Source organism: Macaca mulatta, chromosome 5 (assembly GCF_049350105.2).
Source record: "Macaca mulatta isolate MMU2019108-1 chromosome 5, T2T-MMU8v2.0, whole genome shotgun sequence".
Lineage (NCBI taxonomy): Eukaryota > Metazoa > Chordata > Mammalia > Primates > Cercopithecidae > Macaca > Macaca mulatta.
In genome coordinates, this window is record NC_133410.1 from 181,739,793 (window position 1) to 181,764,961 (window position 25,169).

At 38.9% G+C, this 25,169-nt stretch overlaps 2 protein-coding genes and 1 long non-coding RNA gene across 6 annotated transcripts in view; 1 reads left to right on the forward strand and 2 right to left on the reverse strand.

Moving 5' to 3' along the window:
* The window catches only part of GALNT7 (polypeptide N-acetylgalactosaminyltransferase 7), a 152,728-nt gene extending 137,763 nt beyond the window's left edge, over positions 1-14,965 (forward strand). For all 3 annotated transcript variants that reach the window (XM_015139528.3, XM_015139527.3, XM_078002723.1), the window contains exons 9-12: positions 4,986-5,204; positions 8,660-8,758; positions 9,454-9,582; positions 12,545-14,965. In XM_015139528.3, the coding sequence (XP_014995014.1) occupies positions 4,986-5,204; positions 8,660-8,758; positions 9,454-9,582; positions 12,545-12,682 (585 nt within the window). In that variant the 3' untranslated portion in view covers positions 12,683-14,965. The remainder of the gene's footprint in view (positions 1-4,985; positions 5,205-8,659; positions 8,759-9,453; positions 9,583-12,544) is intronic.
* Positions 14,966-17,502: 2,537 nt separating this feature from the next.
* On the reverse strand, positions 17,503-22,150 carry LOC106998580 (uncharacterized). The gene is made up of 2 exons (XR_001445078.3): positions 20,288-22,150; positions 17,503-17,716 (listed from the first exon to the last, which is right to left on the reverse strand). It is a non-coding gene; the product is annotated as an uncharacterized LOC106998580 (long non-coding RNA).
* A 297-nt stretch (positions 22,151-22,447) lies between these two features.
* Positions 22,448-25,168, reverse strand: HMGB2 (high mobility group box 2). Of its 2 annotated transcripts, none has more exons than XM_015139529.3 (5): positions 25,016-25,168; positions 24,235-24,404; positions 23,810-23,955; positions 23,562-23,736; positions 22,448-22,983 (listed from the first exon to the last, which is right to left on the reverse strand). In XM_015139529.3, the coding sequence occupies exons 2-5, from the start codon at positions 24,382-24,384 to the stop codon at positions 22,825-22,827; spliced, it is 630 nt and encodes a 209-aa protein (XP_014995015.2). In that variant the 5' UTR covers positions 24,385-24,404; positions 25,016-25,168; the 3' UTR covers positions 22,448-22,824. The 2 variants fall into 2 exon arrangements, with proteins under 2 accessions (XP_014995015.2, XP_014995016.2); XM_015139530.3 differs by having other exon boundaries at positions 24,990-25,168.
* Position 25,169: the final 1 nt, after the last annotated feature.

Genomic DNA, 25,169 nt, shown 5'->3' on the forward strand with positions numbered 1-25,169 from the left:
CAAATTGTCCTACTGCGATAAATATTTTGCTATGATTATTTAATAAAAATTTATCTCCTATGCCGTAAATGTAGAACTAGGATTGATAATCTATATTTTACCAAAACTCATGAACCTGCAGAAAAACAAAACATTGGTTTTTAAAACATTTTGGAAATGTTAAAAACTGTTTTTTGAATAAATAAAATGTATTTAACTTAAACTGAACAGGACTGTTTTAGTGGGATGAGCATCCTCCCAGGCTTCTTTCCCAGTCACACATTTATTAGGAAATAAATCATAGTTCTAGTTCCTTCTATTGATTCTCACCATTCCATGCAGTGTAAGTTCTCTCTCGGATTCCTAAAATGAGATATATCATAGTCACCGTATTCCAAGAGAACGACAGTTTCTAGCTGGGGAGGACAGATTTAGAAGTAGTGTGGTGGTGAATGATGATCTGGTGATTATCCAGCCATGTTCGGGTCTCCCCGTTCTTTGACATTTCATCCCAGACTAGTGACACTTAGGGGTGGCATTTATTTATGAAACAAACCAAGGAAGCTTCATGCAGAAATCCAGATGTCCCACTGCTTGGAGGACAAAGACCTCTATCCCTGGCAAAACAACTTTGAAATTTATTTGGTTGGGCTGCTTTCATAAATTCTAAGAGGCATGCAACTCTGATGCCCCTCATTTTCTGGAACGCTTAACCAAGTCAAGTTTATTGTTGACTGTAGACACAACTTGGGACAGTTCATAAAAGGGGAATAGGTAATAAGCAGACAGCTAAGCTTTCAGAACCAGAACATCCTTCTCATGGGCCAAATGAAGCCCCAGCTACAACAGGGGATGAGATTTAAATGTCTGTGATAAAACAAAAATAGCACCAAACTAACACCAGGCATGACTGACATTGCAGGAAACTCCCCTTGGAGTTGGACTCACAATCACGAAGAATTGATGAAAAGCCAAATTGACTCAAAAAAGTCTATTCTGAAAGAGAGACGAAAAAAGCTGACAGGTGGATATTTATCCACTCTAAAAATTAACTCTATATACCATACAAACTACCCAATAAGGGTGAATTTAGCATACACTTAGTGAGTACCCAGCATGTGCCAGGCACTTTCTTTTCTCCAGTTTTGACAGCGTCTACTTGAGCCATCAGGGGGCCAGTGGCCAGGTCTGTTTCTCCAGCTCATTTGTCTCCTCTGAGTCTCAAACCTTCTAGAATTATCCTCTTTGATGTACTTTAGATCTTCCACCAACAGAAGTCAAAACTGACCTTTAACTTTTCTTTGAAAGTGATTCCTTCCACTGTATTCTCTATTTGCCTGTGAATGAATCTTAGGGGGCATGTAGAGTTGTTCTCTGTCCGTCCCCCTTACCAAGCCCTGGTGATTCTGCCTCACACGTAGCTCTTCAATCCCTCCCTTTCTATACTTAGTGCAGCTCCTCAAATCTCTCCCATGAATAGTAAATAGCCTCCTACTTGGCTCTTTGCCATCAGGTTCAACCCCCTTCAGCCCACCCTCCACTCACCACCGGTGTCATTCACCTGAAAATTAAATCTGATGTCACTTACCTGCTTAAAACTTTTTTATGGTTGTCATCTCAAGGGTAAAATTCAAAGTTCTCTTAAAAAGAATCATAATATTAATAATAGCTAACATTTATTAAGTGCTTACAGTGTACCAGGCATAAATCTAAATCCTTTATATAGATTAACTTCTTATTTTCACAACACACTATGAGGTAAGGACTATATCTTCATCTAATTTTTTTTTTTTTTGAGACAGATTTTCACTCTTGTTGCCCAGGCTGGAGTGCAATGGTAGGGTCTCAGCTCGCTGCAACCTCTGCCTCCCGGATTCAAACAATTCTCCTGCCTCAGCCTTCCAAGTGGCTGGGATTATAGGCACGCACCACCACACCTGGCTAATTTTTGTAGTTTTAGTAGAGACAGGGTTTCACCATGTTGGCCAGGCTGGTCTCGAACTCCGCCCGCCTTGGCTTCCGCCCGCCTCGGCCTCCCGAAGTGCTGGGATGACAGGGGTGAGCCACCACGCCTGGCCTATATCCTCGTCTTAAAGTGAAGAAACTGAAGCAAGTTTTCTCTCAGTGAATGCTGCATTCCAGTTTTTGTAAACTACTTGCTATACTGCAATACACCATGATTTATCATACTGCATTTGCTTTTCTCTTTGCCCTGGATACCATTCCCACTTAATTAACCACTCCTTTGAGACGGGACAACACAGTGCCACTCTGGCCCTGTCTATCCCAGAAAACTAATTGCTCCTTCTTTTTGTTGCCATAATCTTACACGTGTATACATAACTCTTCAGGTTTGTTCATGTCTAGAGTACATGTACTGTGTCTAATTTCATATGGATTTGCAAAGATTCAGAATGTTTAGTGGTATATTAGTCTGTTCTCACACTGCTATAAAGATATACCTGAGACTAGGTAATTTATAAAGAAAAGAGGTTTAATTGACACACAGTTCTGCAGGCTGTACAGGAAGCTTGGCAGCTTCTGCTTCTAAGAAAGCTCAAGAAGCTTCCAATTATAGTGGAAGGCAAAGGGGGAACGAGGCATCTCACATGGTGGGAGCAGGAGCAAGAGAGAGAAGCGGGAAGATGCTACACTTTTCACCAACCAGTTGTCATGAGAACTCACAATCACAAGGACGGTATGGGCGTGGGGGTGGAGGGTGGGCTGGTGCTAAGTCATTCATGAAGGATCCACCCCCATGAACAAGTCACCATCCACCAGGCCCCATCTCCAACATTGGGGATTATAATTGGTCATGAAATTTGGTAGGGACACAGATCCAAACCATGTCAAGTGGCAATATTGTATGTTCTTTTATCTTGCTGCTTATAACAGCCTTTTTTAAACCCATGGACTTTTGCAACAACAATGCATTCAGGGGCATGTTCACCCTTCGATAGTTATCTTGTTGCCTAGAAAACATTTAATCTGAACACTAGGTATTTCTTTTTTGAATATAAAACATGGGTCAGCCACTATGGCTGACAGGCCTAATCCAACCCGTTTTAGTAAACCAAGTTGTATCAGAAGATAGCCACACTCATTTGTTTGTGTATTGTCTATGGTTCTCACTACAATAGCAGAGTCGAATAGTTGCCACAGAGACTGTATAGCCCAAAAAGCCCAAGATACTTACTATCTGGTCCTTTACAGAGAATATTTGCTGATGCATGATGTAGAAGATAAAGGGATTGAGTATTGTTTTAGTTCATTTAGTGTTGCTACAACAGAACACCCGAAGCTGGGTAATTTATCAAGAAAAGAGGTTTATTTGTTCACGATTCCGGTGGTTGGAAAATTCAGGCTTGGGCAGCTGCATCTGGTGAGGGTCTCATGCTACTTCAACTCATGATGGGAAGCAGAAGGGGGATGCACATGTGCAAAGAGATCGTCACATGGCGAGACAGGAAGCAAGAGAGAGACCAAGGAAGCCAGACTCTTTAACAAACTACTCTTGTGGGAACGAATACACTTCTGTGAGAGCAAGAACTCACCCCCTCACCTCCATAGGAGGCCATTAATGTATTAACAACCCAAACTCCTCCCAGTAGGCCCTGCCTCCTAGCATTGCCACATTGGGCATCAAATTCTGACATGAATTTTGGCAAAGACAAACCACATGCAAATCACTGCAAGTGTCTACCAATTTGGTCACATATATTCATGCAAGCATTCATTCATCAATTAAAGCCTTAAAAGCTAGGTATTTATCAGTTATCACAATGTCAACATATTTTATTGCTCTATAGCTGCTTTTTCTTAAAGTGAACCAACTGGGGTCGGGTGCAGTGGCTCATGCCTGTATTATCAGCACTTTGGGAGACCAAGGCAGGCAGATCGCTTGAGATCAAGAGTTCAAGACCAGTCTGGCCAACATGGTGAAACCCCATCCCTACTAAAAGTACAGAAATTAGCCAGGTGTGGTGGCGGGCACCTGTAATACCAGCTGCTCAGGAGGCTGAGGCAGGAGAATCGCTTGAACCCTGGAGGCGGAGGTTGCAGTGAGCCGAGATTGCGCCACTGCACTCCATCCTTGGTGACAGAGTGAGACTCCATCTCAAAAAAATGTATTTTTTAAATTTAAAAAATTAACCAACTGGGGAAAATACCCAATCCATTTGGGGTTATAGTGACATGGTTCTATTACAGTTATAACAGGATCAATAAAATCACCTGCAAAAATGGTTTTATTAAACAGAGCTTTTGTTTCTCATGATGGTTTCTGAAATGAGAATTTTTTTCCCTACATTTACCAACAGAATGATTCTAATAGAGATTGTAGGCCAGGCACAGTGGCTCATACTTGTAATTCCAACATTTTGGGAGGCTGAAGTGGGAGGATCTCTTGAGGCCAGGAGTTTGAGACCAGCCCAGGCAACAGAATGAGACTCCATCTAAACAAAAAAATAACAAAAATTAGCCAGGTATGGTGGCATGTACCTGTAGTCCTAGCTACTCAGGAAGCTGAGATGAGAGGATCACTTGAACCCAGGAAGGTGAAGCTGCAACGAGCCAAGATTGCACCACTGCACCCTAGCCTGAATGACAGAGCAAGACCCCATCACAAAAAAAAAAAAAAAAAAAAAAAAAGATTATTATAGGGAAAGAAGTATCAGTGTCCAGCCAGGCTCTCATAAACTCTGTGATTCAATTTCTTCTCCCGTTAGCAGATTAGAATACATTATCTCAGCATATATGATCTTCCAGCTCAGGGATATCAGGTTTTGTACAACACTTTTTACTTAAATATACATGACATTTTAATCCTTGGCAGATGACATATTAGAGTCATTAACTTGCATTTGTTGTTTAATTAAATGCCAGGTCCTATTGAAATGAATTTGCTATATGTAAGCCATATTTCATGTGTCTAATATAGGCTGTTTATGATATGACATTTGTATTTTTATAAATATATATATATATTTTTTTATCTTTTTTTACAGAATTATGTTAGAGTTGTGGAGGTTTGGTGGGATGAATATAAAGACTACTTCTATGCTAGTCGTCCTGAATCACAGGCATTACCATATGGGGATATATCGGAGCTGAAAAAATTTCGAGAAGATCACAACTGCAAAAGTTTTAAGTGGTTCATGGAAGAAATAGCTTATGATATCACCTCACACTACCCTTTGCCACCCAAAAATGTTGACTGGGGAGAAGTAAGTAGTCACATCTCAAAGTGTATGTGTTTGTAGACTGAGTTTGGGAGAAGGCAGAGAGAGGTGGAAATATGTGAGTAAGAGAGAAGTATTCTTGGGAAAAAGTTGGGGTAAAAACTGTCTGATAGCATTTACCACCTTTCCACTAAACAGCTACAGCTGCTAGACCCGCTAGCCACCATACTGTCTCCTGGCAGCCTTTGCACATTGGCCCCCTAGCCTGCAACACGTCGACTCTTCACTCCAGCTCCTGGTGCCTCCATGCCCCTTACTCCAACTCCCTTCCTTAACTAATTTCAGTTTATCCTACTGCTCTCAACTTAGAGATCACCAATACTGAAAAGCCCTTCTTACTATTCCCCACTTCATCAAAAAGATGCAGTTCTGTGCTCTTTCCAGGGGTTCTCACAACACCCAAAATCAACCATCTCCCAACCAGTCCGAGTACTTCAGGACCTTGATCACCACTGTGTCCGGGTGGACTGACGCAGGGAACCATATACAATAGACACTCCAACAATGCTTTTCAAATGAATTAAAAATAATTAAAATCAGACAAAAGCATTTTGGCAATCAGACATTGTCATTTCTTTGTTTATTCAAACTTGTCTTCAGACTCACTTCTGATTGCACCCCTCAGCCCCACTGTATTCCTCACAGGTACACTAAACCTTCCATGAACGTTCAAGTCTACATCCTCTGCTTAATTATGTTCAGCAAATATTGTTTGAGGGCCTACTATGTGCCAGTCACTCTTATAGATAGAAAACAAGAGAAGCAAAGTCCTTTTTCTCAGGGAACTGGAATGCTACCTGGGGAGAGAGACCAAAAAAGTCTGAGAAAACAAAAATGATAATGACAGATGGTGATAAATGATAATGACACGTAATACTGTCAAGAGGACTTAAGGACAGGATAAGGAAAGCCTCTCAGAGGAGGTGACATTCGTTCTGAGATCCGAATGATAAAGAGTCAGCCAATCAGAGAGTGGAGATGAAGAGAAGCAGACCAACTGCGGAAGCATAGTTCATCTGGAGGCGGATCCCTTATGGGTTGGTGTGTGAAGGGATAAGGGCCAGAATGACATCGAGGTGGTGGTGGTTGTTTTTTTTTTTTTCTTTTTTTGAGTAGCTGATTAGGTGACTGCTGAGATTGGAAGACAGTAGGGGAGTGAATGGAGCGGGCAAGGCTTCTGTTGGTGTTCTGGGCATGTGAAGTACCTGCTAGGCGCCCAGGTGGAGCCATTAAGGCCTACTGATCATAGATTGTAGGTTGCACGATGCCAAAGTCCAGAAAAGAGGCCACTCTGGAGATGTGCATTTGGGGCCATCAGCAGGTAGGTCATTTCATGGGACTGAATGAGGTCACTGAGGGAGAAAATACAGATAGACAAGAGAAGACTAGACCCATCCCTCAGAAAGTTCAGGAATAGAAGGAAAAACCAACAGAGGACACTCATATTGCTCTCTCTGTACTTCTTGCTTTAATATACTTTTTCCTATACTCTTATTTTACCTGTCGTATTACAGCAGATTATGTTTAACTCCCAACTAGACCATAAACCCTTCAACACACAAATCTCTCTGAGGGCCCAGACAAGTTTATCCAACTGCATGCTTAACTGGCACTTGATTGTCTGACAGGCATGTCACACTCGACATAGCCAAAATTGAACTTCCCATCTCCTCCCCGCAACTCATCTTTGCTGATTTCAAAACTTTGGAGTCTTCCATGAATCCTGTGTTGTTTGTCTCGCACTTCATATCTAGTTCCAGAATCTGTCCCTTCTTGCCTGTTGTAAGCCACCATCATCTCTCACTGAGACTAACTTGTTGGCTCTCCTACAGCCTATTTCAAATACAGCAGTCAGAGTGACTGTTTTGAAACGAAGGCAAGTCATGTCCCTCCTCTGCTACAAACCCTGCACCTTCACCTCAAAGTGAAGACAGAGTCCTTTCTGGTGGTCTCCAAGATCCACGACATCTGTCCCCGTTCCTCTCTCGCCTGACCTGCTACTGCTCTCCCCACTCCACTCCAGCCCCATGTCCTTACTGGTCCTCAGACTCCCTCCAGGCATGTGCCTGCCCGTGCTGTTCCCTCTCCCTGGAATGCTTCCCTGCAGATACCCGCATGCATGGCCAGCTCTCACATCTCCTTCAAGTCTGCTGACCTACCACTTCTCAGTGAGGTCCCTCTTGTTACTTCCCAACGCCCTAGCGCCCACCCTAACTTCCTCTTCTTGTCCTTTTTTTCACCACACTTACCACCTTTCGCCACAACAGACAAATTGTCTACTATGTTTTTTTAACTTACATTCTGTCTTTTTTCCCTTACATTCCCAGAGTGAATGGAGGCAGGGGCCCACATTCACTGCGGCATGCCCATTACTGAGGTAGGGGGTCTTCATTTAGTTCACTAGTGTTTCAGAGCCTACAACATGCCTGGCACACATCAGGTACTCAATATTTGGTGAGTGAATAAATACATGAAGGAATGAATGGAATTTTCTGTCCTCCTTTTACTATCTCACTCCCAAGTATATCTTCAGTTTAACCTGACATCTGCACTTTATACTTCATTGCTCGGCAGTTCCTTAACATTCCAGGGTAAACCCCTACCTGTTTTAAAGGCGTCTCTTGGGGCAGTCTTTGGAGCTCCTCCAGGCAGGGTGAGCAGCTCTTCCTCTGCACATTCATGCCTCTGTCCTGACTGGCCACTACCCCTCTGTCTGTCTATAGGCGGTGAGGACCATGACTTGCTCCTCTTCGTATCCTCAAAACCTCTTATCGTCATAGGTGCACAGTCAGTATTTGCTGACTGAATGCAAGAATAAAACATTTTATCCAAATACTGTAGTGATTTATAATTCAGAGAAATACATGGTTTTTCCAAAAATAGTTATTTTCATACAAAATGTACATTCCAAAGATGGAAACCTGTGTTTGCTTTTCATCTATGTTGATAGAGAAAAGCCTCACTGCCCGAGCCTGTGCCATGCATGACCTGTGCACCCTAGGCCCCTCGAGGCAGCTACCAAAAGTGCTGCACAGCCATTTGGGAGAGGTCTCTTCCAAATCCAGTCTCTCTCGATATCTAGGGCCAGTGTCTGTTACCACTGTGGTTAGGTAGCTTTCCTCTATTTGCTTCTCATTCACATGAATTACTGTGATTCTGAAATTGTATTTAATGGTAACTGGTTTTTTTCTCTATGGTATTTTATGGAAATTTATAGTCCTTTGCTCTTAGAGAAAGAACCCGTTCCAGTGTTGACTTCAAGACCATAAATGATTTCAAAACTATGTAAAGATTGACAATACAGTAATAACCTGTCACTATGCATACCCAGATTTTCCCTGTAAACTGTAATATTTACCTTGAAATGTTAAATTCTGATGCCAGAGTTCATTAGAAACTAAACTGTTGCCTGCTTTTTGCATCTTTGTTCATTTTCTTAGATCAGAGGCTTTGAAACTGCTTACTGCATTGATAGCATGGGAAAAACAAATGGAGGCTTTGTTGAACTAGGACCCTGCCACAGGATGGGAGGGAATCAGGTAAACCACCTTACTTTTGTGTTTAAATTGTTCCGCATTGAGGGCCATCAGGTTTATTGATCACAGAATGATCTTTGTACTTTGGTTTTCGATTTGGTAATTTTGTTTGTTTTGATAAAGTAAAACATTCTGTAAAAAAATTGACAGTGTTAAAACATTCACTTAGATGATGGGAATAATGGCAGTATTGGTTTTCACGTAAGCAGTCAGGATCTAGAATTAATGTCTAATACAAGAGATTAAAATATATTCCTGTGGGAGTATATGTCACTACCATAACTATGTAAGCCTAGCTCCCTAACAATTTTTTGCAAATATTGTTCACTAATCCTCATCTTTTTGCCAATAGAGTGTTACTGCCAGTAATGTGTATTTCACTCATATATTCTCTTACTTATGTGGGTATGTTTTTGCCTTTTCATTTTCTCACATTGTTGGTACTTAATAAATTTGTGTTAGTGACCCATTTGGTATCTTAGAGAGTACAGAACTTAATGATTTCAGTGTTAATAAGGCTCGTTATTAACATCAAAATAAATGTAACTTGTCTGTGGACTTACAGTTCTAAACAGAAAAATTATGGAAAAATAAGTTAGTCATTCAATTTAATGATAGGAGTTCAGTTTCTTTCTTTTCAAATGTACATCAGCAGGGAAGATGCCTCTGTTACTTATTTCTATCTTTTCCTTTTACAGCTTTTCAGAATCAACGAAGCAAATCAACTCATGCAGTATGACCAGTGTTTGACCAAGGGGGCTGATGGATCAAAAGTTATGATTACACATTGTAATCTAAATGAATTTAAGGAATGGCAGTACTTCAAGGTATTCTGCATTTGAACTTCTGAAATATTATATGCTATTTCATTTTCAATAACATCTAGCATGTGGAATTTCAATAAATAAATCTGAAAACCTGCATTCAAATTCACTTGCATTTTCCTCTCATTTAGTCACTTGCATAGGTTTTCCTGAGCACTGGATGACTCATTGTTCTATAATGAGGCATCACTTTTGTTCTCTCGTACAATATTGTCATGTAATGAGGCCACGATGATGTCTATGACGAGCACTGCTAATTTTAGTAATACAAGCAAGTCAGTGTTCTATGAGGCAGTCATCACCATTGCTCACATCAAAATCTGATTTTTGAAATTTAAGTGAATCATTCATTAAAGTAAAATATGTTTATACTATTAAAAAATTTGGTTAATATTTGATATTGTCCAGCAGGTGGAGATAGAGACAAACAAAGAAAACTTAAAATCTAGGCTTTCATTTTTATCATTGTTGTGTGCTAAATACAGTGGGATAAATGTAGCTAGTTGCTTGCTTTAATGGTCAAATTTAGTTATTCACGTGACACTGCTGGGGCAGCTTTGTGTTTCAGCTGTGAGTATTAAAGCTCTGTGGCAAGTTGAGGATTACAACATATTAGTAGATTTATGTATAGTTTTTCAAATTCTAGATTTGGCTAACATAAATCAATTTATTATGAAACAAAAAGTGGGGAAAGCTGCCTCACACTAAAAAATCTGTCAACCCTCCATTTTATTTACTCACCTAGTATTTGTTATCATATCCCATCTGTCATGCAAGCAAGCACTTGTTTGCTATGTAATAATGTTACGACTTAGCTTAACATTCCCTGTTATTGTCATTTACAGGAAGTGATAAGCATGTATCACCTGATGATTTTGTTTCTTACAAGTTAGGAAGGAGAAGAATAGCATAAACCTTAAAGACTGGAGTATTTATTTTCACAAAGAAAAATGAAATATAATAGCAATAAATAGTAGGGGTCAATGAGAACAATATTAGCAAAATAGTAAAAGAAGGCTAACACACCAGAAACTACATCAAGAAGGAATTGACCAAAAAATGACACATAACATGTTTTAGGTATTTTAAAGGACACAGCACTGAATATACATTTGTGTGTTAGATATTACTAAATATTCACTTGGGGACCAATGATGTGTTAGACTGTAGGGGAGTTCAAAAATGTAGCTAAAGCACACTATTATATAATGGCAGAGAAGAAAGAAATGCAAAAATAGAGATAAGCAAAATGCCATAGGACAGAAAAGAGTGATTCATGGGAGGAATTACTGCTGAGGAGTTTCATAGAGGAAGTGTCATTGCACAAGTCCTGAAGTGTAAAAAGGCTTTCCATGGAAAGTAAATAAGAAAGACTGGATGAGCAAAGACGTGGCATGAAAACATGTAGAAAATTCAAAGAATTGCATTTCATTTGGTATTCCTAAATTGTGCTTGGAGGAAAAAGTACCAAACTTCATATTTTAAGTTTTGGAGAGGGACTGACCTTCTTTGAGAAAGGTAGTGATGGGAAACAATGGCTACTTTTAGGAAAATAATCTGGAAATGTAAGGTATGGACTGATGAAGCAACAAGATCAGCTTGAGCAGCAGTTCTCAAACTTTGTCTTCTGGATTCCCTTTACACTCTTAAAAATTATTGATCTCCCCCACCCCCAAATTGCTTTTGTTTATATAGGTTATCACTAACAATATTTCCAGAATTGGAAATTGTCTGAGAAATTTGTAAAATTTTTATATATTAATTCATCTAAAAGTAACAATAATATACCTACTAAACACTAATTTAAATGACATTTTTAGTGAAAAATAACTGTTTACCCACAAAAAATAGTGAGAAGAATGAAATTCTGTATTTTTGCAAATCCCTTTAATGTATGGTTTAATAGAAGACAGCTGGATTCGGATTCTCATACTCCTGCTTCATTCGGTCTGATCCGATATGTTGCTTTCATTCAATATATGAGGAAAACCCAGCCCCACACAAGCATACAGTTCGTAAAGAGAGGGAGTAATTTAATAGCCTTTCATATAATTGTGGCTATTTTTTTATTGCACACCACAACTTAATAAGTAGTAGTTTCTTAAAACTTATTTGCAATGTAGACTGGTATCCTTGAGCATTGTACCTCATTATATGGAAGTACTTGATACGTACTTCCCACTTCATCTCATAGAATTTTTTTTTAAGTATATCAGGGGTCAAGGTTGAATAAAATTAATGTTTTACTGCTTCATCAGTGACATCCTTAAGTGAAACCGGCATTTACTTTTTAACTGTGTGTGGCAATGAACAATACAACTACAGGTACTAGCATAGTTTGATTCATGCTAAGGCACCATCAGTTTTACTCACCATTGCTTTCGCACCATCAGTATAAATGTCGCTAAAGTGAAAAGGCAATGGAGTCTTTGTATTATTATGAAAATAGTTTTGGCCTTACAGACCCAATCCTGGATAGTCTGAGGACCAGACTTTGAGAAGCTCTGAGCTATATTGAAGAAACCTACAACATATGGTGAGGGCCAAACCAGGGCATCTGCAGTGGTGATGGGAAGGAATATAAACCAGAGACATTGCACATATTCATCCTTAGTGACTGGTGTAATGTGAATGAATGAGGGAAAGTGCAGTATTTCCTAAGGACTAGAAAGCTGGGATTGTCATTAGCCAGGATAGAAACAAGAGACATAGATTTGGAGGGGCAGATAATGAATTTAGGTTTGTACACATTGAATGTGAGATACCAGCAGTATATTGTGACTTAACAATGAAAGATCTTAGGACTTGCAAAACTGACAATCAAGAGAAATCCAAAGTCTGAGGTGTGGTTGATAAGCTTGTCCATTTGCTTAAACTGTTTCCTTATGAAAGCCAAGTGATGATTTCTGATGTCAGTGCTATCAAGAGTCCAAATTTGAAACTTTTTTCTTACTGTGTTTTCCAGAACCTGCACAGATTTACTCATATTCCTTCAGGAAAGTGCTTAGATCGCTCAGAGGTCCTGCATCAAGTATTCATCTCCAATTGTGACTCCAGTAAAACGACTCAAAAATGGGAAATGAATAACATCCATAGTGTTTAGAGAGAATAAAAGAAACCAATAACCTACCTACTGACAAGTAAAATTTATACAGGACTGAAAACCGCCTGAAACCTGCTGCAACTATTGTTATTAACTCTGTACAGCTCCAAACCTGGAACCTCCTGATCAGTTTGAAGGACATTGATAAACTGTGATTTTACAATAACATTATCATCTGCAGTTACTGTTTACAAGACTGCTTTTACCTTAAACTTTGTAGATGTTTACATCTTTTTGTTTTGTTTTAAGATGATGTTGGTAATTTGTGCCTTTAGCTCTGTTTTATTAGACAGAGTTAAAGCATGTTGTCTTCTTTGGGATTACACTCAGGGGTCTGAAAGGCAGTTTGATTTTTACTTTTAACACACTTGAAAAAAGGTTGGAGTAGCCAGACTTTCATATATAACTTGGTGATTATCAACCTGTTGTGTCTTTATTTAATTTTACATCTTTTTGAAGCACTGCCACAGGTTATTAGCCAAGGTGGCCTTCCTTCACAGTCATGCTGCTTTTTTGAAAGGTGAATTTCAACACATTTAGTGCCTCTTTCATTTCTCAGTATATATTTCAAGAGCTTGTGATGAAATTTATAGAATGGTAATGATGGACTTGTCACCTGTATGGGGAATACTTTTACTACTCAGAAATGAATTTATGTGCTGCCATTTGCTATAAAGTTGAATGTTGTATGGCTTGAAAAAGAAATGACAATATGGAACATCCCAAGGCTATCCCATAGGGTTGGAAGTTGTATAGTATTCACTCCCTTACCTACTGGCATTCCCAGTGCCCTCTGTCCATACCTACTTCTAGGATTGCAAAGGAGTCTTCCAACTAGAGAAAAATTGTCCACTGACATTTGGGATTTACTTTTCTCTGTCACCCTCCCTTTTCTCTAATACCTGTCACTATAGAGAACTATTATCAGTTGTTATTGTTATCCCTTGAAAGGGAGGGTGACAACAACAACAAAACACTGCTATAAACACGTCAAAGGTTCATTCTGACTGAGGTAAGACTTTCCAAGCCCTTGTTAGATTAGGCCTTATAAAACTTGTGTGCATTATAACCTAAGCTGTGCAACCTGTGAAGCCAAGAGTGAATTGATGTTTCATTTATATTTTCATCCAAATGACATTATCTGCATGTTTTTAAAATTTAAAAACAAAGGACTATTTACAAATACAGTTTATTAACAAATGTGAACTACTTTCTGTTAGATTAGGTGTTCCCTAGTGTTTCTTAATTTCTTTTTAGGAAGTGTATTTTTATTAATGTTTTTCCAGTGAACAGAAGATTTATTTGGATTTAAATATTTACTAAGACAGTCCCTTTTACGAAAACCAAATATTGCAAATGGTCAATTCGATTTTAATTTCTCAAAAGACACTCTGTTGTTACCCAAAAGATTAAAATGCCTACATTGAGTGCTTTAAAAAAAAAAAAAAACAAACAAAAAAACTGTGATGATGTGAGCAGAATGGCAAGTAAGTTAAGCATTTTTGATCCTGTAATCATAGTATCATTACAATGAAAGGAATTCACAAACTACTGCCAGAGGAAGTTTGTTTTTTAATTTAAGAGGGAAATATAACCTATGAATTTGTTTCTTCCAAGCTTAGCTCTTAAATTTGGAGAGTCAAAGTTAAACATCCTCAACAGTTTTATTTATAATTTTGAATTGTCAATTTGTATTTTGCTACTGATCTGTGATCAGCCATTTTAACTTTCATCTCTAGGGATGTTTAACATTTATAATTGCAAAATAAATCAACTATAAAAAAAACTTTAAGAGAGAATTGGTACTTTAATTACTTGTGTGTTTGCAAATAGGCTCCATTTTCCATGTTGAGTAGATTATAACCTTATTAACTATGCATAGGCCTAAGAAAGGTGGCAATGAACTGTGCATGTAAATTTTAAATGGGTACTTTGTGCAATTCGTTAAAAGAAGATACTCTATGAATACGATTCTATATATTGAAATCAGAAAACTTACCAAACAAAAACATCAGAAGCTGCTGCCATAATGACTATTTTCTACTGTAGGCTGCTTTGGAAATAATTCCCATTTCCTTGCTTTGTAAGTTGATAATATCACTATGCATTTCTACACATTTTATAAATTTGATTTATGCAGATTTTGATACACTGTATGTTTCTGTAGAAATTGTATAAATATTCAAAATTTTATTAGGGTAAATTTGAGAAACTTATGTATATCTTAATTCTGGGTTGCTTGTTTTTTAGGTGACAAAAAATAAAATATTGTATTTTAATTCATGGGTTTTTTTTGGTGCTTGTAATCATTTCAAATCTAAACACTGCACATTTGAAAGAATTACTTGATTTTACTATTTACAAGACACACTTAATACCTAAAGTATTATAGACCACAGTTATTAGTTGAGTAAGTGCTTCAGTGTTGCTTAGCATTCTGTTACACATGCTTAGAATACTCAGAGCTTATGTATCTGTCAGAAGGAAACAAAGGTTTACTTTTACCTGTTAGCCTATGTATACCAATTTTTTAAGTGTATACTTTTTTAATTACAAAAATTACCCCAGCAACATATATCCTTCTTGGCAGCATATGCTACTATAGAATTGCCTGTTAGAAGCAAAAATGCCTTTAAATCAAATTTGTTTACAACCTGACAGATCAGGTTAAGTGGAGAAAAATGAAAAGAAGGGAAGCCCATCACAATGAAATTAGAAATAGTCCACAGGACCTTGTGGTACAAAACACATTTCAAGAGAAGATACGGTTTGCTAACAGATTCAAGTAAGTGGCTGTGTTGATTTGGGAAACTTTCTCTCAACTGACCTGTCTATTGTCATATCTCTCAATTCTTAGCTGCTGTAGAGGTAGACTAAGAAATTTTAAAAAGTGACATAGCACCAGACTAGAATAAATGGGAGTTCCTTTATTTCTTAAGTTTCTCATAGGGATCTTGGAATATATTTCATTTCTGGACATAAAGTAATTGGGAAAAAAATCCCTATATAATTAAATGGAAAACATGACAAGTACTTCACCAGAGAGTCAGATATCTAACAGGTCAATAGTTTAGGTATGTGAAAATTATTCCATGTGAAAGCACTTTTTAAAATGTGTTGAGCATTATGAAACTGTGTTTTCAATCCTTGGATAGAACTAAGTGCATCTTGAAGAATATCTAAGATACTGTATCCTTTAAATTACCTTTAAATGAAATTTCTCTTGGGCTTTTGGTTTGAGCAAATAAAACAGCTGTATTAAGAATTACCCAAAACAAAACTAAAACTTTGAGTAGAAAATACGGATGAATAGACTTCCACTTCCGGCTATAATTGGAAGTAGACTTATCTTGCTACCCTAAACAACAGTTAATACTGGACAAAATATATGAAGCAACTGTTTTCAGGAATTGGATACTAGTCAAAGCAGACTGGTATCTAAAAGAAAGGAAATACACAAGGTGAACCCCAGGTTCACCACGTCTGTCTCCTTGGGAGGACATTCCCAAACATGGTGCAAGGAATGCAGCTCAGAATGGTGATACTGCTGAACTGAGGAGGCAGAGTGGAGGTTTCCGGCTGCTGAAACAGCTAGAATCTACAATCCAGGTTATTGGAGGGGAAGTACCCTTGAGTGTCAGGAGAGCTCTACAGGAATTTTCATATCAGTGCCATTTGCAATAGCAAAAACCCTGGCAGCAACCTAAATGCCCATCAACAGGAGACAGGATGAATTATGATATAATCACAATGGAGTATTACAGAGATGAATATGAATAAACTGTTATAAACAAGTTTTAGGTGTACAGGATTGAATGAAAAAGGCACTTCCCAAAACACTTTATTCATCACTGTTTACCAATATCAAAAGTGACTAAAAGTAAACATACAGTATGTTATACATTTATACATGATAGGTTAAATAACTTGTCCAAGTTCACAAATTTAGTACTGGGGTCAAGGACATAATCAAGTCCAGTACTCAATATCCCTCTAACTCTGTGGGATGAGTATTTATTTGGTGCCAGGAAAAACTCCTAAAGAATGTATGTTTTCCACATAACTTACTTAATTTTTCTCTCTACCTAGACTATCAAGAACCTCAGGGCTGGGAACAGCGGCTCACACCTGTAATCGCAGCACTTTGGGAGGCCAAGGGAGAGGATTGCTTGAGCCCAGGAGTTTAAGACCCGCCTGGGCAACCTAGCCATGTGTGGTGGCACACATCTGTGGTCCCAGCTGCTTGAAAGACAGGCAGAAGGATCACTTGAGTTCGGAAGCTGAAGGCTGCAGTCAGCTAGAAATGAATCTAATACTCCATCATGGTATCTGTATTAACCCATGTATATTGGCATGTATACTTCTAGCTAATATTTATCGAGCATTTGCTATTTCTTGCCACCAGGATAAGTGTCTTAAATGTATTACCTCATTTAATCACCAAAAACATTCAAATTCTACAGATGAGGAAACCGAAAGGTTACATGAGTTGTCTGATGTTACAAAACCAGTAAGAAAAACAGAGCCCTATTCAAGCTCGTGATTCACTACCTTGCTTTTAATTTCTTTCATAACCTTGTTTTTTTCTCTTTGTATATTTTGTTCTTGTTTTTCTTTGTATAAGCCATTAATCTTTCTTTTGGAAAAAACGTGGAGAATCAAAGAATTACACAAATATGAATGGATTATGGTATTTTACTATCTCTTACCTGCCCGAGGACAATGTCCAAGTTAATTGTCCCGCCTTTCTAATGAAAGACTAGATGATATAAAGGCCATTTCCAGTTCCAAAATTTAGTGCTACATAAGCTGAAAAGTTATTTTTCTTTCCTTTTAATGCGACAGTCTATTGCACTCCTGAGTCACTATTCTGTAGATGTGGCAACACCCAGGATGAGGATCACTAGAAGTCTGCACTGTTAACTCTTGAAGAATAAAGGCCCAGGAGCACAATGAAGTTCCATTGAAACATTTTTATTTACCTTTGCTGCAGGATAAGTTGAGTTTCCAATCAGGGCAAGGAGGGTTTCTGACCTATAAAAACAATGGTTAGCTGTAAAGTATATATAAACTTTTATTAACCTTGGACCTGACTCAAGTAAAAATTATTAAACTTTTATTTACCTATACTATTTAATTTATAGAAGTGGCAAACTAGTGACCTTTGGGCAGAATCTGACCTATAGACATGTTTTGACCCCAAAATTGGAATTCATTGCCAATACTGTATTTAAAATTCAGAATTCAACAGAGTTCTAGTTCTACTTGAAAATTTGAGAGATCTGGGAATCCTATATTCACATTTCCATCTAGCAATGGGACTGAGCTAAATGGTGGCTATCCCCTTTAACCTGGTTATTTGTACATTTACAAACATGCATAGAACACTGTTTCTTGCATTACAGACAAAGCAGTATACAAAAGTGAAAGTTTTACTGCTCTCACAGAGCTTACTTTCGAAATGTTCTTCACTTCACCACATCCAGTCCTTTTCCCTGGCTAGTCTCTATAGGTCTTGGCATGTCCTAATGTCAATACTCTGCCTTTCTCTAAAACTGTCAGTCTCCAACAGGAATCTCATGAAGAACTAATCCAAACATGGTGAGGTATGAAATTTCATTTTTAAAGGACTAGATCTTACACAGTGGCATAGCAGCTCCTTTAGCTTTCTTGATTTTATTCCCCAAGAAATAAAATCATTACTGCTTGGTAAAGCATTTTTAGTGATATATTTAGTAATAAAAATCCAGGTTTAAGATAATGCTATTTTTCTACTATTGTAAGACAATCTTACGATTTACAGTAAGTGAAACAGGTAAAAAATTAAAAAAAAAAAGCATACTTTCCTCTATTGATCAAGTTTGCAGTGAGTGCTTTGATATATAAGAGAATTTAGGAAATTCTAACCCAGTGCCCTGCTTTTATAGATTAAAAGACCAAAAGTAGTGGTTGACATTGGGAAGGAAACGTGAGCCCCTACTTCAGTCCTTGCACCAAAATTAATTCCAGAAGGATCAAAGGTTTAATCAAAAATTTAAAAAAAGAAAACAAAGGATAATTGTTTTTATAGTCTTGTAGATTTATGATCTTTGAGTGGGAAGGACCTCACTGGAAAAGTTTTCAGTGAAAGAATTGCTAAATTTGCCTACATAAAGAAATCTCTGCATGAAAAAAGCATCATAAACTCAAAAAGGTCATTTTCCTTAATATATGGTATTACCAAAAGCTATTAATAAAAAGACCAATGAGAAAAGACCACAGGAAATAATACAAATGGTTTTTTCTTCTTTCTTTTTTTTTGAAACAGAGTCTTGCTCTTGTCACCCAGGCTGGAGTGTAGTGGCGTGATCTCTACTCACTGCAACCTCCACCTCCCGGGTTCAAGCGATTTTCCTGCCTCAGCCTCCCAAGTGGCTGGGATTACAGGTGCCTGCCACTACACCCGGATAATGTTTTTGTATTTTAGTAGAGACAGGGTTTCACCATTTTGGTCAGGCTGGTTTCGAACTCCTGACCTCAAGTGATCCGCCTGCCTCAGCCTCCTAAAGTGCTGGGATTATAGGCATGAGCCACCGCGCTAGGCTCCACAAATGGCGCTTAAACATAAAAAAAGAGAAACAACTAAACTCAATAGAAAACATTTTATCTATATCAGAATAACAAAGACCAAGATGTTTGAGAACTATTACGTTGCTGAGATGAGGAAACAGGCACTCTAAAACATTTCATTGCTTAGCATAGTACAACTTCTATTGACAAGCAGTTTTGTTTAGCAGGCTCCGTTAACAAAGCACCAGAGCAGTTTCTGGCATATATTAAGTACAGGTTTTAGCTAGTATAATTAGCACATTTTTAAATGTGCATGTCTTTTGGCCCAGCTACTTCACTTGTAGGTCTTTTTTCACATGTGACATCACATGGTTTTGTTTTCAGACCAAGTTTTGGTTTGTTGCCCAGGCTGGAGTGCAGTGGCACAATCACAGCTTATAGCCTGGACATCCCAGGCTCAAGTGACCCACCTCAGCCTCCCAAATAGCTGGGACCACAGGCATGCACCACCATGCCCAACTAATTTTTGTATTTTTGGTAGAGACAAGGTCTATGTTGCCTAGACTAGTCTCAAACTCCAGGGCTCAAGTGATCTTCCCACCTCAGACTCCCAAAGTGCTGGGATTATAGGCGTGAGCCACCATACCCAGCAACGGTGTTCTTAAAAAATATTTATATAAAACAAAAACAAAACAAAAACCATAATTATCCTATTATCCTTAAGGAACTGGTTAAATTATGATCTATTCAATGGGATACTATACAGATAGCTATTTAAAGGAAAGTGGCAGCTCTGTTACTGTCATACTGAAAACAATCTCCAAAATGGTGAGATGAAGAATATACTTGTATATAGGAAGCTTCTATGTAACACTGTAACATATACACACATATATTTTTTACACCTATGTCTTCCTTAAAGGATTATTGCATTGTTGGCGTTGCTTCCTGGGACAGGGTAGCAGAATCAAGAAAGGGTATAACTATTACATATCCTTTTACATTCTGAATTATTAAGATATGTTTTTAAAAAGAAAAAAGATTTCAGAAACACACCTCCAAGTTGTGGCTGGTGTGAGATCTAATTCTTGCCCTCGTTTCAGCGCTTTCCAATGTGTTCACTCCTTGAAGTCACCTGGTCTTGATTATTGAGAATTTTGAGATTGAATTTTGATCCACACTTACAAGAATATCAAACATGAGCCAGGAAGGACCCATCTCAAATCCTGAATTCATTCTGGAGGTACTCTTGATTAAAACAATAGTTGTTCTTAGCTTAGAAACTTAAATATATTTTATGGAAAAGAGAATGAAAGAAGTCACAGGCTCCAAGAAAGGTGACAAGGAACCCAACAAGTGTGCCTCTTGGATCTAATTAATATATTTAGAAATTCTTAAGGAAACAAACTATTACTCTATTTCGGTTTTAGAAACTCTTATCTGATATCCTTTATGCAATAGTTACTACTTTAAAATAACACTTCGACCATAAAAAACTGTTTAAGTACATAAAGTTCATACTGCTAGCATTTGGTAGAGCTAGGGAACTAGGTCCCAGACACAGGTATGTATCTAAAATAGATCACCCCAAATGTTTTAGCATATTAAGTCACCTAACACGGGGAAACACTGAAAATTAGTTTTCATCTTATGGTAAGTGAAAGCCCCAAGTCTGAATGTAAGATTTCTTATTTTTAGGTAGGCCAATTTATCAATTCTTTCATGGCTTTGGGAGGCCTCTCCCACTCAGAATATAATAGAGGGCAATCACAAAGATGACTGAAGATTTTACTTAAGTCCATTTGTTCTAATATCTCACTATTTAACAGAGGACTATCCTTATCAAATATGACATAAGACAACCAAAGCTCTCATGGTTGGGTAACAGAAATCTTGACTTCTATCTTAAAGTTTGGTAGGTAACCAAGACTGCCAAATTTAACTCTAAAATTGTCAACAAATAGCTTACTTCTATAAGCACGTAGCGAACCTGGTCAACCTTCGCTAATAATCTCTACTGAAAGTTATCTTAATTCAAATACAGCAACGGCTTCCTTAAACAAGCATTTTTAAAATAACTGCCTTCCCCATAAATAATACAATTCCTAGGTAAGTTTAAATTAGTCATGGAATATAACATCTCAAACGGTTTTAGTTACCCATAATTCTAAAGCTTAAGACCAAAATGAAGATACACAGTAGTCCTCCCTTACCATTGTTTCACTTTCCCACACTACAGTATTTTCAGAGACCACATTCACATAACTTATTAGTTATAAATGTTCTCATTATTGCTGTTAATCTCTTACTGTGCCTAATTTATAAATTAATCAGTTATGTATAGGAAAAAACAAGGCTTCAGTACTCTTGGCACCTTCAGGCATCCACTGTGGGTCTTACACCCCACAGATAAGGAGGGACTACTGTAATTCAAAACCTAATCTGGTATTCTATCTTGAAATAGCTCAACTTAATAGCAGAAAACTTAATCTTGTTACTGAATTTTTTTTCAGTTTGTCCTTTTAGATATGAATTCACATTCTAGCTTTCTTCTTCACATTAAAGAGAATTTCTCACCCAAAATAAACTGTTGTTAAACAATATACTGGGCCAGGCGCAGTGGCTCACACCTGTTAATCCCAGCACTTTGGGAGGCTGAGGTGGGCGGATCATTTGAAGTCAGTTCAAGACCAGCCTCACCAACATGAGGCCACTAAAAATACAAAAAAGTTAGCTGGGCTTGGTGGCACATGCCTGTACCCCCAGCTACTAGGGAGGTTGAGACAGAAAAATCACTTGAACCTGGGACGCAGAGGTTGCAGTGAGCTGGGATTGTGCCACTGCATTCCAGCCTGGGTGACAGAGTGAGATTCCATCTCAAAAAAAAAAAAAAAAAAAAAAAAAAAAAAAAAAATTCCTGAGGAACAAGTTAGCTAATGAACAAACAGAAATGTCAAGTATAAAACTTAATCGTTCTGTAAAACTGCATAAATTCTTACAAAGTTCACTGAATTCCACATATAACTTTTAAAGAACATTTTGCAAATATGAGCATGTTTGGTTTTCTTTTTAATCCTCAAACATTTTACTAGGTCAACTGTGTCTAAGAACTATTAGGCAGAAATACTGAAAAAAAATCAACACACCTCTGGTCTTCAAATGGCTTTTTTAAAGTGAAAATTAACTTAGCATATTAAGACAAAGACAATAGAAATAATATACATAATTTTATTACAAAATTTTTTTTAAAAAAACAAAATGCAACATCCTAAAAAACCCAAAATTTGCTATTGATACTAATTCCTACAAGTTTGCTGTGCTACCATACACAAAAAATTAAAAAAACCATTAAATATTTAGGAACATTCAACATCAGAAGCTGTAAAATCTAACTATGTAGTAGCCCGTCAAAAAGCTACAACCTGCAATTTTTTAAAAGTATTTTCTCTACAGAGAATCTTATCAGCTATACAAAAATCTGTACAGTTTTTATACTGAAGCTAATATTGAGCTGCACTTGAATTCACATTCTTAGCAAAACAATTGCCTGAGCACACACACACATTCCACACGCATCATTAAAGGATAGCCATTTATTCTTCATCTTCATCCTCTTCCTCCTCATCTTCATCTTCTTCCTCCTCCTCCTCCTCCTCATCTTCTGGTTCATTCTTCTTCTTTGAGCCTGTTGGCCTGCCAGGGCCCTTCTTTCCTGCTTCACTTTTGCCCTTGGCACGATATGCAGCAATATCCTGAAATATTGTTTAAAAAAAAAAAATAAAGTAAGCATCCGGTGTCATTACTCAACTGTGAAAACCACTTACTTGTAAACAATCGAAGATGATTGACCAATAACCCTGATAACTGTCCAAAAGGTAGCCAGTCTAAGTGTTAAGAGCACTTATCCCTCTAGGCTTTAACAAGTTAATGGTGTAAAATGACAAGGGTTGCAATACAGCAGGATCAGTACTTTCACTAACAATACTCTTTTACCTCACACACAGTGCCATAGTCCCTGCTGTACCTTCATATTTTATATATATATACATAAAACAATTTATTTGACCCTCTGCTTTAAAAAAAAAAAAAAAAAGACTACACAGTAACTACAAGTCTGTCTGCAGGAATATACTAGTGCTACAAACACTGGTTTCATTCAAAAGGAAGGTTTGATTACCTTGTGTTTAAGTGTACAATTTTCATTAGGCCTTTTCAAAACATAGCTGACAACCGTTAATTAATACAAGATTAACTAAATTTCCCAAGTTTTCTAGTTATTCCCTATACCTAGTCTTAATCACAGCTTTAAAAAAGTAAGATGACAATGTACCTTTTCATATTTCTCCTTTAGCTTAGCTGCTTTCTGTTCATATGGTTGTTTATCTTTGGCTGACTGCTCGGACCACATTTCACCCAATTTCTTTGCAGTATCCCCAATGGATAGGCCCGGGTGTTCACTTTTGATCTTTGGGCGATGTTCAGAGCAAAACAGGAAAAAGGCAGATCTGAAAGGAAGCAACAGAGCTTAATAAACTGAAGGAAAAATCCAAGGGGCAATTTGGTTTATTTTAAACTTACGGCGGCCTTTTAGGAGCATTGGGATCCTTTTTCTTCCCTTTCTTATCACCTTTGGGAGGAACGTAATTTTTCATCTCCCTATCATAGCGAGCTTTGTCACTTTTTGCCATATCTTCAAACTTCGACTTCTCCTTTGCAGACATGGTCTGTGGACATAAAAATAAGCGCCAAGAATACGGCAAAATTGTTACTTATAAACACCCAAAGACGAGAAGATCATCTTTAAGGAGCACATTTTCCTTAACTGCATTTTGCTTTCGAAGTCTTAATGTAAGTAAAAACCTAAAATCGTCTGCCTCAAACTCTTAAGATATTCAGGGGAGTCATCGGGGGTGGCAAAGTTGAAGCTCTCGAGTTGCCTACTACGTACCTGCCTAAGGCCCTCCTGGCCGAAAACCACACCTGCACCCCCTCTCCCGCCTCACCTTCCATCTCTCCGAACACTTCTTGGAGAATTCCGCAAAATTGACGGAAGAGTCCGGGTGTTTCTTCTTGTGCTCTTCCCGGCAGGTCTGCACGAAGAAGGCGTACGAGGACATTTTGCCCCGCGGCTTGTTGGGGTCTCCTTTACCCATGGTGACAGATCGGCGTCCACCTGACGGGGCGGAGGGGGGAGAGGGGAAGCCGGCGGGTCGGTGCGGAGCCCGCAGCTGCCAGGGCGGGCGCTGGCGGGGCTCCGCTTCCCGCCCAAATCCGCTCCCGCCCTGCCCGCGCCCCCCTCCTCCCGAGGGCGTCCTCCCGAGGGCGGCCGCCCGCGCCCCCGCCCCGGCGCACACCCTCCTCCTCCTCCTCCTCCCAGCCCGAGCGGCCGCGGCTGACGACTCCTCACGCTCGCCCAGCAAGTGGCTCCCGGGGCCCGAGACGCCGCCTCCCGCCCTTCAACTAGTCCGGCGACTCCGCAAGCGCCCTCAAGACGCCTTTCCTGACAGAAATGTCCCCCGGCTTTCACGTCGCGAGCCTCACTCAATCGCTAATCACCTCGTGACCGACATTGAAAACTCCCAGAACCGGGCCCGGGCGGGGGCAGTTTCCGCCTCTTCTGACTGCCCGCCGGCCCTCTACAGCCCCGGCCCTCGCCGGCCCGCACCCCAAATGCCGCTCGCCGGGTCAGACACCGAGAGCCACAGCGCCGAGACCGAGTAGAGGCTCTGAGGGAATGGGGAAAGGCAGGTCCACGAACCCGAGGGTATTGGAGGGTATTCTTGCCTGGTGCGAGCTTTTCCTCAGAGTCCTGCAGAGCGGCCGACCCCAACAGAGACGCTTCCCTCACCAGGCTCCGGCGTGAACTGGTTTATCTCTAACGCAATCCTCAGCCTCTTGTTTTGCAGAGTTCTCCGCGCCACGGCAACTTGACGAGCTA

Coding starts and splice junctions, on each gene's coding strand:
- HMGB2 (XM_015139529.3), bottom strand. CDS start 24,384: ATGGGTAAAGGAGACCCCAACAAGCCGCGGGGCAAAATGTCCTCGTAC. Junction 23,956..24,234: donor AGTGTTCGGAGAGATGGAAG/GTGAGGCGGGAG, acceptor TTATGTCCACAG/ACCATGTCTGCAAAGGAGAA. Junction 23,737..23,809: donor AATGCTCCTAAAAGGCCGCC/GTAAGTTTAAAA, acceptor GCTTCCTTTCAG/ATCTGCCTTTTTCCTGTTTT.